At 37.1% G+C, this 15,273-nt stretch overlaps 1 protein-coding gene across 1 annotated transcript; it reads right to left on the bottom strand.

The window, feature by feature from the left end:
* Nucleotides 1–4: 4 nt before the first annotated feature.
* Nucleotides 5–15,023, bottom strand: epx (eosinophil peroxidase). Its single transcript, XM_042753272.1, has 17 exons — nucleotides 14,397–15,023; nucleotides 12,872–12,962; nucleotides 12,562–12,646; nucleotides 12,204–12,379; nucleotides 11,994–12,126; nucleotides 11,769–11,898; nucleotides 10,830–11,036; nucleotides 6,879–7,251; nucleotides 5,495–5,655; nucleotides 5,156–5,414; nucleotides 4,256–4,426; nucleotides 2,562–2,799; nucleotides 2,271–2,476; nucleotides 2,014–2,178; nucleotides 605–688; nucleotides 431–533; nucleotides 5–354 (listed from the first exon to the last, which is right to left on the bottom strand). Exons 1-17 carry the CDS (start codon nucleotides 14,412–14,414, stop codon nucleotides 297–299), a joined length of 2,658 nt encoding a protein of 885 aa, XP_042609206.1. The 5' UTR covers nucleotides 14,415–15,023; the 3' UTR covers nucleotides 5–296.
* Nucleotides 15,024–15,273: the final 250 nt, after the last annotated feature.

Raw genomic sequence — 15,273 nt, forward strand, 5'->3', positions numbered from 1 at the left:
AAAAAAAAAAGATCTTACTGACCTATTAACAACAAGGCTAAAAAGTGTGCATTAAAGCAAGTGTTTGTACATCAGCTGACGTGACGTCACATGAGGGAGGGCCCAGAAAAAGGGCGAGAACACTGGGAGAAATGTTAAAAATGCTTCCATTCATGTTCACACACGTTTCATTCAAACGGTGTTTCAGGTTGTGAAATCAGACTGTGGTTATGAAACTGGGATATTGAACATGTGAACACAGACCAACTGGGGCCAAATCTGCACATTTTCCAAGCCAGTTTCCCCTTGAATCCATTTCAGCTTCTTCTCTGACAGCATTCTGCCCTCACCGGCTCGGCTTTCCGAAGGATAAATCTGTGAGAAAGTACATGTTTTATACATGTACTCAGATAAACAACAGCTTGAAGTGGAGATTTTGTTTTTAACACACCTTTGGTAGCAGGCGAGGAAGAGCACTATCAAAGCCACGCCCCCTAGGACTGACATCACTGACGCAACAATGGAGGAGGCGGGAAGGGGCGGAGCTGCAGGTTCTGCATATGCAACAAATAAAAGCTCATTTATGTGATTAATATGCCATGGATTGAAGAAAACCGCTGCTCACCGGTGCAGGTGTGACCTCCAGGTGTGTTCAAGCACTGCAGGTGTGGAGGGCAGACGGACGCATGAGCAGAACATTCATCAATATCTGAAATTATCAACAACAAAAAAACTTTTCATTAATTGTGTGTCAGATGGATGTCAGTTTCTAAATTATATTTATATTAAATAAATATTTATTTTATTTAATATTTAATTGTTTATTATTTTATCATTAATATTTACCATTTCATTTAATATTTAATAAGTTATTTATATGTAATTTTAATTTAAAGAGTGTCCATTAATGTCCAAATGTCCAAAAGAAATGAGTGGAACATTCATTAATATTTAAAATAAACGATAAAAGCGTAGTTCTATACTTTATTTTTTATTTACTATTAAATTGTTACATTTATTTAATATTTAATATCAATTTTTTAACATTTTATTATTAACATTTACTCATTTTTACTTTAGTAAATTTAATACTTAATCTTTTAATATTTAATGTAATATTTTATATTTAATATTTAGTTTAAAATTTACATGAATGTCCAAATGTTCAATGTTTTAATAAATTGGGTGTCAGGTGGATCACTCAAGTTTAATATTTAATAGTGCTGTCAAATGATTAATCGCATCCAAAATAAAAGTTTTTGTTTAAAATATTATATGTGTATACTGTGTATATTTATTATATATATAAATACACACACATACAGCATATATTTTGAAAATATTTGCATATGTATACATATAACATATACATTCTTATATTTTATATATATAATATATAAGATGTGTGTACGTATTCTTATATATATTTTATATATAAGAATAATGTACACACATATTTTTTTAAATATATACATGCATGTGTTTGTATACATACATAAACATAATTAATATACAAAGCACACACACACATATATTATGTAAACAAAAACTTTTATTTTGGATGCAATTAATCGTTTGACAACACTAATATTTAATTTAGTTTGATTTGAATATTAATTGTTTAATATTGTTTAATTAATATTTACTATTAAATTTCATATTTGTTATGTTATTTTACATGCAACTTTTAATGTAATATTTGGTGTGTATAATGTAATATTTAATAAAACTAAATATTTAATTTAATTTAACTTTAATTTACACAAATATTTCAAAACAACCAATAAAACACTGATATAACAAAAAAAACAACATTGTTTTAATAAATTTGGTGTCAGATGGATCAGTCAATTTCCAAATTTACTTTGAAAAATACTTACATTTAATTGGTTTTGAATATTTATTTATATTTAATATTAACTGTGTAATACTGTATAATTAAATTGTACTATTTAATTTAATATTTAATGTTATTTTACATTTACTATGTAATATTTGCTGTAACATTAAGTTCAATGTTTAATTGAACTGAACCGTGGCAGGTGGGCGGTTGTGGGGTCCACTGCTGGGTGTTGGGGTCACAGGTGATTTGTGTGGCTCCCTGAAGCAGGTATCCAGTAGGACACTGATAGATCACCGTAGATTCACACAAAACAGAGAAACCCAGACTCAAGCGCGGGACCGCGCCACAGACCGGGTTGAAAATGAGACCCAAATATTGGCAGAATATGAATAACACACGTCAAATAAAAGGATCGTTTGATTGTTTTCACTTTTTCGGTCGCTAATACCGGTGTCAGGTTCTCTCCACGCTGAGAGGTTCATGTGGCCGATGTGTGCACAGGGCAGCAGGTCGTCTGGATGGAGTGTGTGTGCGAAGGGGTCAAATGGCACCAGCCGGATGTTTGTGTTGTCACAGATGATGCGGGACAGAGATGTGGTGCGCAGCGCGTCTCTCTGAGCTGAGCTGAACACACCTTCATTCTGCCACCAGAACCTAAACCACATTTAATTGTGTACTTCATAATACACCCAACTGACAGCTCAACATTGACCCTACAGGAAGTGGAATATCACATTACCTGTCACCGTCTCGGAGCACTTCGAATTGTTTGGCGATCAGGCAGGCCAGCAGCGGCCCCACGCGGCCCCCGGGCAGAGCCGGCTCTGAAATGGCCCCAACCCACACATCTATGTTCTTAGCTGTTCCATAGAGATGCAGCAGCTTCCTGGCCAGAACTCCATTACCCAGAATGCCTGCTAAACCAGACTCATTCACAGGTGTGGAGAGACCGCAGAGCTCTCGCCAGGCACTGTAACCTGCAGAGATAATGAAATAAATAACACAGGGCAAAATAAAAGTCTAGCACAATATACTCTAATTAAGCTATGTTAGTGAAATTAGTACAAAATAATTAGAAAAGTGTTATTAAATGGTTTAAATTATAGTGTAGACAACAAATAAAATCCATGCTTTGAAATTAAAAAAAATATATTGTAATATTTTTAGTTTGATATAAAAGCCTAGTGTGACATTTTCAGGTTAAGATAAGATTTAGTGTAAGAAAAATTAGTACAATATTAGGAAATACAATTAGCAAACAATTAGTAAATCATTCTTAATAAGGAGACAGATAACGTTAGGAAACTTAATTATTGATTTATTTTTACTACTTTTTTTTAATAAGACCAAAGTATGCAAACAAGCAAGCAAATTAATTTATTAATAATTTGCATATTTATCTTCTTAAGTCACTTAAGTTATTGTTTTTTTTTTTTTTGTTTTTTGTTTTTTTAAGTTTAAACATGACAGGAGCTTTAATAAGTTGTAATTGAATCTTTCCTAATGAAGCACAAATATGAAACACTGTATGTTTTTATAAAACAAAAAAATTAGTGAGCTGCCTTCATAAACATAAATTGAAAAAAAAAATAGCTTACAAGTATGAAATAAGACTGTAAGTAAGCAAATAAATAAATAAATATCTGTATATTTATATTACGTCATTTTTATGTCAGCTGTAATTTGTACACTTTATACTTTTTTCTATTGTAAACATGTCAGGAGTTATAATAAGTTGTAACTGAATCTTTACCTATAAAGAAAAAAAAACTTTAAAATTAATAGCTGCATTAATAAACATATAAATTTGATTTTTTTAAATAAATATAATAAAACATATTTAATCCAATAAATGTATATAAATCAATACTGAAACAAAAAGTTGAATCTAATGAAAATTAACTATTCTAGAAAATATTTCTGTATATTTAAGATTGTTAGAGTACTAGTATTTTCCCAAATCTACTTGAATCAGTTAAGCTAAATCTTGTGAGTAGTGCTATTTTATAGTGTTTTAAGTCACATACTGATTAAAAAAAAAAAACATTTTATCCTATATTTCATGTATTCTGTATTTTGCATCTAAACAGACCTGATAAATACTCAACGCAAGCATGTGAATACAGGTGCTTCTAGCTGAGAAAACTTGATTTCTGTTGCGCAAAAAAGTTGCACAAACAAATGTAGCAGCCCATTTAAATAAAAAAAAAGACATATTATGCTTAGTGGAGTGTTGCGTCATTATGTTACCAGCATATCACAATCAGCTGCAACCGTTAGTTGAGTCCCTTATGTGCTTCAGTATTTCAAATCCCTCACTTATGAAATTCCATTTCAGTTAGGATGCTCCCTTAGAAGGCAGTTGCATATGTTAGGCAGTAGACAGCGGATCAGCTAATTATGCTTAACTAATGACAGGCTGCTGACTGGCACCTTGTAGGCCATGATCTCGTCCCCTCTGCAGGTTTAATGCCGCCAGGTCGAGCGGCAGCCCTCCCTGAGCCTGGAAGAGCCTCTCAGTCAGCTCCTCCACCATCATCTGATCTGCTGTCTGCAGTTTAGCCGGGGACAACAGCAAACCACGCAGCACAGGATCAATGCCACCTGCACACAAGAACATTCATTATGCATCATAACATCATGCAGTTGAGTACAAAATACCTTCTTTTATGTTACACAAAAGAAAGGTTTGAAACGACATGAGGGTGAGTAAATGATGACAGAATTTGAATTTTTTGGGTGAACTATCCCTTTAATGTTTTTATTTTTATTATCATTATTATTAATATTATTATTATTATTATTATTATTATTATTATTATTATTATTATTATTATTAATGAAATGATGAAAAGAATATAACACAATATCAACTTCTTATTTACTGAACTGTTGAAAATCACATTTAAACCTGTGATATTTGGGACAAAATTGTTTAAAATATGGTTATTTTTCTTACAAAAATGCATCGATTTGCTACAGGAGGTCTTTGTTCACCCCCCGGAGCTGTGTGAGGCACTTTTTATTATGGATAGATGCGCTTTATTTCACTTCTTTTGGACTGAAGCACTGCAACACCCACTGACTGCCATTAAACAGCTTGGAAGATCAAAGAGAATTTTTAATATAACTCCAAGTGGATTCATCTGAAAGAAGAAAGTCATATTCACCTAGGATGCCTTGAGGGTGAGTAATTCATGGGCTAATTTAAATTTTTGGGTGAACTAACCCTGTTAGTGTGTGTGTGTGTGTGTGTGTGTGTGTGTGTGTGTGTGTGTGTGTGTGTGTGTGTGTGTGTGTGTGTGTGTGTGTGTGTGTGTGTGTGAAACAAACCCTCTAGCACGACTCTCCAGGATGCAAACAAAGAGTGGTGTAACGGCAGAGCCGGGTGCTCAGGGCTCAACCGGTAATCAGGTCCGAGGCGGTTCACAACCGGATGCACGGTTACATGTGCAAACCGAAAGGCAGCAGTGGAGAAAATGTTGGAGATGCTGGGGTCAGCCGCGGGGTCGTAACCTTTGTATGGGGGCATGAGGGCCAGGTTAGCACTGCGTCCCAGGACACGGGGCAAGTAGTGATCCCATGTCAAGATCCAAACAAAATTCAGCAAGTCAGAGACATGCATAAATGAAGTAACGTTTTATTACGTTTTTTCAGGTTTTATCTTCTCACCTGGTGGACTGCGCCCAGTATTTTTCTGGCCTCCTGGTACAGCGTGTCCGGACTCCAGTGTGGGTTGAGCTTGTGAAGCTCCTCAGCCATTCGGTTGTGTTCTCTCAGAAAGAGCGTGTGCAAAGCAATCATACCCAAGTGCTCATTGGCCCGAGAGTCACCTGAGACACACACACACAAAAACAGCTCATTAACTGGCCAGTTTAAATCAGAAAGCATCAGAGTGAAGGCCTTTTGAATAAAATGACACAAATAGTGAATTATTTACAAAAAAATTGTATAGGGTGTTTTAGCTTTAATACCCTTAAAATCAACATGAAAAAAAAAATCAGCAATTCAGCAATATTAACACTATATTTCAAATAAAATAAAATAAAATGTATTGTTGCTCTACAGTTAACTGAATTAATCAATGATTAAATTTTTAATAAATATTTAATTAATTTGAAATATTGTTTTTAGTTTAATTTTGCACCACTTGTCACAGCGTTTTTTTTTTTTTTAAGTTTAAAGCTTTATTCATCCCATTGATGCTATGATTTATGACTACAGTGGTGCTTCACATAAACAGAGAAGATTATACTTATATACCTACACTTAAAATTAAAATGTATTGTTGCTCTACAACTAATTTCATTATTTAATGTTATTTAATTTTTAAAATTATTTTGTAATTATTTTATTATCTAATATTTTATTTATTAATGTAACAATATTTATACATGATATTTACTTAATTTGAAATGTTGTTTTACTTTTATTTTTCTATTTTGCACCATTTCTCATTATATGTACAATGTATGTATGTCAAATGTATGTATGTCAATGTATGTATGTCAAATATAACAAATCGTTGAGGCAAAGCTGATGTCTATTTGCGAAAATGTGCTTTGATGCGCTTGTTTGAAAACTTGTGGTTAAAGCCCCACTCAGTGGTCAAAAGCTGCCAATGCACTTTGCAGACGCTGCGGCTGCGGCGGCGGCGGCGGTACGCGCGGCGGTAGAACCACCATTTTGGATGGCCACCTACTGTAGTATGTACCATTTCTCATTGTATGCAAACACTTTAGCAATAAGAATGCAATTGCTTTTGTCAGGCTAATAAAGGACACTGATTTCCATTAAAATTAACGGAGGAAAATCAACAGCACAAACTTAAATCAATTAAAATGGCTAGTAATATCAGTATCATTACAGACTGATTATATGAAAAATTTTACATTGTTTACTACATGTACTAGAGTTTATGCTGCATCAAATGATGGCCTATATTTTTCTGTTGTTTGTCCCATTTTACATGATTATGGAAGCAAAGTGTGTTGCGAATGCATTGTTAACTCACAATGAATGATATTTGAAAAATACTCAGAAAAATGCCTACAACCTGCTTGGAAACAGAAAGATCTGTTCCCCATGGATATGTTGAGTCTTTGCGGTGTCTCTGATAGCGGGATGGGGTCGATCCACTCTCGTGGGCCGCAGGGGTCCAGGTTCATCTGCGTGCGGGTCAGGAAGGGCATGAAGCTGAGCCCTTGGTCTGAGTGGAACTGGTTGACGGCAAGCAGGCCGAGAGGGGATGAGAGGTTTCTGAGGGCCCCGCTGAGCCCATCCGAGCTCCCGTACACCATGCTGGCATCCACGAATGCCGTTATAGCATTCAGCTGCTCCCGGTGACCGAGTGGAACCGTACAGCTGGGAGCAGAGCGGAAAAATGGCATGCAGCTCTGAGTCCCTGTGCGAGGATCGGAGAGAGGGATCTGAACGTGAAGAAGAAGGAACAGATGTTGAGAGTGTGTATGATCCGGCATCTGTTTTCATTAGTGCTGCCTTTTCTGGTCGACTAGTAGTTGTTTATTTTAAGCATTAGTCAACTTATCGCACGTTTTTTAAAGGGACAGTTCACCCAAAAATTTAAATTCTGTCATTAATTACTCTCATGTCGTTCCAAACCTGTAAGACCTTCGTTCACCTCCAGCTCGGGCTGGGGTGCTCTGTACGAGGGCAATCCGGCGTACGGCTCCTGGTCGACCCATATGCCTCAAAATGATGGCTGTTTGCTGGCCCTAAAAGCCTTCCTGCCAGCCTTAAAGGCTTAAAGGGGCACCACGTCCTGGTCCACTCAGACAACACTAGTGTGGTAACCTATATCAACTGCCAAGGTGGCCTCAGGTCACGTCCCCTTTACAGGATGACTCGACATCTCCTTCCCTGGGCACAGAGAGAACTCCTCTCACTACAAGCGGTTCATGTGCCAGGCAGACTGGACCAGGGAGCATATATGTTGTCAAGGGACAATGTTGCTCCAGGGGAATGGAGGCTATATCTCCAGACAGTTCATTGATCTGGCCAGTTTTCGGCAGGGTAAGAGGTCGACCTCTTTACCTCCAAAGACAGCTATCACTGCCCAACCTATTTTTCAAGATAGTGGGATGCTCAGGCCCACGACTGGCCCAACACCCATCTATATGCCTTCCCTCCGATCGCCCTGCTACCCCAGTTTATCAGGCGAGTCAGGGACACAAAGTGTTCTCTTCTCCTCGTGGCCCCTCTCTAGAGGAACCAAGTCTTGTTTCCGGAGATGATCCAGCTGCTATCTGCAGCGCCATGGTCAATACCACTGAGGAGAAACATTCTCTGGCAAGCGCAGGGGAAGATTTGGCATCCCCAGCCAGAACTTTTTTTAAAGCTACTTTTAACAAGCTGTGTGTTTTATCTGTGGTTGAATTGTTGTTGTTATCTTTGATTTGTGTTTTGTGTTATGATGTAAATCTGGTATCATGTGACATGTCCCATGTGTTAACCTTTTTGCAGGAGCTGCTGGATAAGGGGCACACCCCTTTCACGCTCAAAGTCTATGTGGCAGCCATCGTGGCAAATCATTCTCTTGAGGCTGGCCGGACAATTGGCAGGAAAGACTAGATCGTTAAATTTCTTAGAGGCTCTTAGCGGTTAAACCCTCCTCGCCCTCGGACGGTGCCAGTATGGGACTTGTCTATAGTCCTAAGAGCTCTAAAGAGCCGCTTCAAACAGCTGGCTTAAGAATCATGACACTGCTCTGCAAGTTTTCAGTCAAATGAGTACGGGACTTGCAAGCCCTGTCTGTCAGTGCTTCCAGTCCTGAGTTTGGACCCAACGACTGTAAAGTCATTCTTCAACCACGCAGCGGTTTTGTACCGAAGGTGCTCTCAACTCTGTTTAGAGCCCAGGTCATTTCCCATTTTGCCCTCTCTGGAACGATGGCGAACAAGGTGCCAACTTGTTATGCCCTGTCCGGGCATTGCGAGTTTACATTAAGCACTCAGAGTCTTTCAGACAATTAGAGCAGCTTTTTGTGTGCTTTGGATGTCACTCTAAAGGGCTGCCTGTCACAAAGCAAAGACTATCTCATTGGATAGTAGATGCTATAGCTCTGGATCATGCCTCAGCTGGCTTGCAATCCCCTTTAGGTGTGAGGGCCCATTCCACCAGAGGAATGGCCTCCTCTTGGGCTTGGTCCAGTAGAATCTCTATTAGGGAGATTTATGTGGCCTGTTGGTCATTGCCGTCTACCTTTATTAGATTCTACAATTTGGACATCCCTGCCCTGCAGGGGCGGGTCTTATATGCCTAATGTTTACTTTTTCTTGAGAGTTATCTGAAGTAGACCTTAGAACCTTCTCGGGTCTCTTTGTGGCTAAGGCTTATGGAGCCCTCGCTGAGTGTTCCTGGTCTGAGCTCACGAAGCAGGCTAAGTCTTGCATCTGCTTATAGCACAGGGCTACTGGATAAGTTCTCTGAGCAGTCGTCAAACGATGACGCAACAGGAGTTACCTTTAGATAGGGAATGCTTCATTTACTCACGTAACCTTGGTTCTCTGAGATAAGGGAACGAGCATTGCATAACTGGCTATACTATAACTGCATGCGAATCGATGGCTGTCGCTTCAGTCATATAATTCTGATGAGATGGCACGCCGAGCTGACTTATATAGCCATCAGCTCTGCCCTTCTGGGGGTCTCAAACACCATTGGTCTGTGCAGCTACACAAACGTTAACCAATCAGGCTTCAGTAATAGTGTAAACAGGAGTCCCCCCCCAGTCAGTCATCAAATGACTATGCAACGCTCATTCCCTTATCTCAGGTAACCGAGGTTATGTGAGTAACTGGAGTGATTTCCTACATAGCCTAATAAATGCTCAAGCACAGGCATAAAGCTTGGCACAGCACAACGGCAGAAGTAATGATTACGAATGTGTCAGAAAAAACAGTAAGGAGGCTGTATTAACATTTTATCGATAAACTAGCATTTTTGATTGGTTTTGGCTTATGCGATAAAGTCTGAAACACAGATACAGTAGGGGACGTGCCTGTGTGCATGTTTAATATGGATTACATAATTTGAGAATATTTGTTTTCCATTTGAATTGTTTAATTTGAAAGTAGACATTTCACTCTCTATAGATTATTATTTACCTATTTTTCATGTCTGTAAGGCAAGTATACACAGAGTTTCAGAGTTTCGTGCTCAAGTTTTCAAGCCACAGCCATATCACCCTGCAGCCCAATACTGGTTATTCACTGAAGCTAAGCAGGGTTGAGCCTGGTTAGTACCTGGATGGGAGACCTCCTGGGAAAACTAAGTTGTTGGTTGGAAGATATGTTAGTAAGACCAGTAGGGGGTGCTCACCCTGTGGTCTGTGTGGGTCCTAATGCCCCAGTATAGTGATGGGACACTATACGGTTAAAAAAAAAAGCACCGTCTTTCAGATGAGATGTTAGATCGAGGTTCTGACTCTCTCTGGTTATTAAAAATCCCATGGCACTTCTCATAAAGAGTAGGGGTGTTTCCCCGTTGTCCTGGCCAAATTCCCTCCACTGGTTGTCAATCATGGTCTCCTAATAATCCCCATCCACTTGATTGGCTCTATGACTCTTCTCCTCTCTACCTGTAACTGGTGTGTGGTGAGTGCACTGGCACTGTTGTACTCATCCAGGTGGATGCTGCACACTGGTGGTGGTTGAGGAGAGCCCCCTCATATGATTGTAAAGCGCTCTGGGTGCACAGCAATCGACAATAAAGTGCTATATACATGCCTCATTCATTCAAGTTCACAGAGACCGAGATGGCAGAAAGTGCGTCATATTTGCTTTCATTATTTTACAAAAGCACAATGTTGTTATGTTATTTTGAGAGCACACAAATAAACGTAGAGTCTATACAGATTCAAAAGATGTATAACTCTCATCTGTATGAGCAAAACCGACTGAGTATTTTAAGAGCAAGTGAGCACACCGGCGCAACGGTTAAGTCAGCTATTAGGGGGCACTCCTTGTTATCAGGATGTAATACACGCCTGTATTGGAAAACACGGCGTGTCTCTGCTGCAGGTTCGTGTGCAGTCCGCTCCAGTCTTAAAGGCCGCTGTGCTGGGGCTCTGAGGGGTCAAGGTCAGGTCATGATCGATCCACTGACCCCACTCCACCAGCAGATGAGACAGAGACATGTCCAGAGAGATGTTCTCATTATGAGTGTACAGAACCTCCTGCGACACGCTGCGGACCTGCACAGAGACAATAAGATCTGATTGAATCTGGAAGACTTATTTGGTCTTATTTCATCTTCAGTTTTTTTAATTTTTTTTTTTATTGGCATTGATGGTTCTATGAAGAACCTTTAACAAGGAATCTTTCCATTTTACAAAAGGTTCTTTATAGTAGAAGAAGGTTCTTTTTAGAATATTAAAATATAAAAAGTGAATTTTTATGCAGTAAACTACCAGGGGTGTTGAAATTAATCGCGTCTATGATACATAGTGATGCTGCGGACGTGGACGATTCTGCATCGATGCAGTAATAGGCCATAATCGATTATAATTTATCGATTATAATTTAAATTAAATTAAGAGTAAAATTTTGTTTATTGTTGTGCTAGGGTTAATTTATTCTTTAATATTTTTTTATTAAATGATTTTACACATTTTTAATAATAATTAATTATATTATTTTAATAGTTTTGTTTATATTTTAATCAATTTAATAATAATAACAATAAGAATAATGTAATTTGTAATGTTGTTTTATGTGTTTATTTAACCAATTTGGCACCATTTCCCATTGTATATAGTATGTATTATTATGCACAATATCTCATTATATGTAAACACTTTAACAATATGAATGTAAATGTATTTTTCAGGCTAATAAAGCTCACTAAATTTCAAATTGAAGAAGAAAATCAATAACATTTATATAAAAGCCAAAACCACAACTATGATCACATCAGTCAGTCTTACAGGTGGTAGTGTGTGGTTGTGGTAGGTGTGTTGTGGGTTCCAGCCCCTGGGGGCCCCTCGAGGGTCCTCGTACTCCGGCGACAGCCAGCGGGCGTAAGCGGTGTTTGCTGCCCCCCATTGAGGGTTTTCTCTGAAAAGTGAAAAACAGCATTGATAAAAGAAAATATGATGCTTTCTGAGAACAGAAACTGAATGAACAATGATATATTTTGATATGGAGTGCACCTGTTGTTGCAGTGTCCTGTGATGGTACGGTAACGTTTGGACAGACAGTCAGATTTACACACGGGTCTCAGTGTCTCTGAGGAACAGCCTGTAACCTGCAGTATGGTCTCCATGTCTTCTGCACTTAAAAGCTCTGAAACGCACACATCAGATGTTGATACGACTTCAAAATCATGTACTTGTAAATGACCCAAGTGCGTGTGTGTGTACCGGTGAGGTCAGGTTTGTCCATGGAGTGTGTGTAAACCATCTCTCTAATCAGCTCTACAGTATTATCCAGAAACTCAGCAGATCGGACGTGGGTTCTGGTTTTGGGGCCGGTTTGTTTGAACAAGGCCAGCAGATCACTGGGTCGCACAGAACCGTCTGATAAGGACGTCTTCACCCTGATAGAAATAAGAGAGCAGACAGTAAACATAAGACAGAAAATAAATCATTTGATACCCCTGTAATCTTATTGTATGACAACTATTGACGCATTTGGCTCTATTTTGGTCTCAATTTCCTTTATTGACTTGATTGGTTGATACTTAAATCAAATGAGCTTTGACTTTTACTAAACTCTCACCTGTCATTGGTGTGAGCGTACGCGGCATCTGTCAGCTCTCTGGCTCTGCGTAAAGCTTCCTGGATGAAACTAGATCCCAAATACACTAAAAACACCATTAAATATTAAATTTAAAACCTGGCATTCAGTTTTGATATCAGAGTTGACAAAAATGCAATAATGGAATTCAAATGTCTTACTGTGACCTTTATATACAGTATGTAACTGACAGTTGTACTATATAGAAGCAAGAAGCTACACATTTCTAAAGTTCTTGCGTTTTTTCCCTAAACCAGAACAATACTAACTGGATCTAAGTATACTTCAGTACCTGTTGCATTCTGGGAAGGAAAATGAGATGTGGCTGACAGCGGCAGACACAATATCAGAAGTATAGATACAATCAAGCATGAGAAAGATTCCTGCAATGAGAATAATACACATGTATTTGCCTGCTGATACTCAATAAACCAAACATAAAATCTCATTAAAAAATAAATTAATTAATTAATAAAAATATTAAATATTAAAATTACTCAAAAAACCTATCACTGATTCTTTAGAAGTGGGACAAAACAGGGTGAAATACTGAAAAAGTAAAACCTTGTACTCAGACAAATGAAACTACATTTTTGTATCTTACATGTACTAAGCTACTGAGCTATGATTTGATTCAACCTCCCAGCTTTTATAAAAATGTGCTTTTTACCTTGGACTGTGAAATATAATTTTAACTTTATCTTTACAGCAATCAAGATGTTTTTAACATTTCAAAACACATTCTCATGTTAGAAGACAGATTACATTTTACATGTGACCAACAATTCCTCAACAAATCTAAAATATCATAATCAAATATTATCAAAATATTCATCTGATGGTGGTGATGAAAACCTGAATTTGTTGTCCTTTTAACTAATACATGGAATCAGTCCATTACTGTATTAAAACAATCACAACAAATAGTATGTTATTGTTTATAAAGCTTTTTTTTTTTGAGGTTCACATTTAAGTTACGTTAAGTTAAGTTCACATTGATATATCATTGGAACTCATTGGAACAAATTATCTAAAAATAATCAGAACACATATGATCAGAATACAAACAAACTGTATTATGTACGTTTTATCCAGTGTTATATATATATATATATAATGTAAAAAAAAAAACTTTTATTTTGGATGCGATTGAACTTTTAACAGCACTAATTTTAATGAATGTCTGACAGTGTTGACACACAACTTTGAAACCTTATGAAACGTGTGTCCTTGAAAGACAACCTTGCTTTAATATGAAATGTTAAGTGTTGCTTTTGATAAAACAAGCTCTTTTTCATAATAAAAAACCATTTTTATCCATTTTATTGCTTAACGATTGAACCCTTCTCTGTGGACACAGGTTTTGATGTAGTGAGAAGACAATAAGTGTCATAGATTTGATATAATAATTATAAAATTAAATTGAAGGGGATAATTGTATTAAACATTACATTCTATTATAAATCCCTCATAACATTTACAATTGAAAATATTTTTATTTTTAAACCTAACAGCAGTTACAATTGCTGGACATGTTTTATCCCATGTCTCAAGAATCAGTGCTATACAAAAAAATCTATATATTATAAAACACAAAATACTATTATGAAATCAAAAATGAATATACTGTATTTACAATGTACAATTTCTATTTAAGTGCTCTCTCTCTCTATATATATATACATATATATACAAACACACACACAAAAACAAAACAAAATATTATATATAGCAGAAGTAGGCAGCTACTATACATTAGAATATTAATACAAATATTTATACAATAATAATATTTGTGTACTTTTTGTTGTACATACCAAGCATGATGTATCCATCTGTAAAGTCTTGTATTCTCACTCTTGTTCTTGCTTCAGATGAAAAGTATATGTATATGCCTTGTGCACATTAATGTACAAAAATATTGTAAATAAATAACAATGAATACAGACAATAAATATGTTCAGATAAGCTTTTAAATATGTAATTACTAATACATCACCATCTGAACTATTATATTGTGTGACTGTACAATTCTGTGTAATTATGCGTATGAGAAGGTTTAAGTCGGGGACTGAGTTTTATATGCTGGCTTTAGTCTGCAAGTATGTGCAGAATTCTGTTATCTGTGTGACTGGTGACAACAATTCAACATCAAACAATCCCGAACACACACGGGGTGACTGTGCCGCCCTAATAAGCTCTCGATCCAAACACATCATGCTCTATCTAACGGGGTTATCGACACAATCACTCCTCGTCTAAGTCATAGAGAGCCACTGATATAGCTTGGGGTCATCCTTGAAATTCTGTGGGAGTTTTTCGCCCAGTTTTATGCACTCTCAGTATATCAAAGATGTAGACGAGTTTGTTTCTTCATCAGATTTGGAGAAATGTAGCATTCCATCACTTGCTCAAAAATGGATTTGAATAGGTGCTGTCAGAATGAGAGTCCAAACAGCTGATAAAAACATCACAATAATGTTAAACCATTGCTTCCGGCCAAAATAGAAAGTCCATAATATATATGAACACTTCCTTTAGTGAAAAAGTTCATCTCATGTTGTCCTCTCACAACAAAATCCACCCATATATTCATTTAGGGCTGTTTCGCCTTGCAAAGGGTTCTTGATCAGTGCATATTTCTCTCCTGATTCAGACAAGATGACTTTTTCACTGGAAGAAACAATTTTATAT

This window comes from Cyprinus carpio, chromosome B25 (genome assembly GCF_018340385.1).
Source record: "Cyprinus carpio isolate SPL01 chromosome B25, ASM1834038v1, whole genome shotgun sequence".
Classification (NCBI taxonomy): Eukaryota; Metazoa; Chordata; class Actinopteri; order Cypriniformes; family Cyprinidae; genus Cyprinus; species Cyprinus carpio.

Coding starts and splice junctions, on each gene's coding strand:
- epx (XM_042753272.1), bottom strand. Junction 11,899..11,993: donor ACAGGACACTGCAACAACAG/GTGCACTCCATA, acceptor TTCACTTTTCAG/AGAAAACCCTCAATGGGGGG. Junction 11,037..11,768: donor ACAACCACACACTACCACCT/GTAAGACTGACT, acceptor GTCTCTGTGCAG/GTCCGCAGCGTGTCGCAGGA.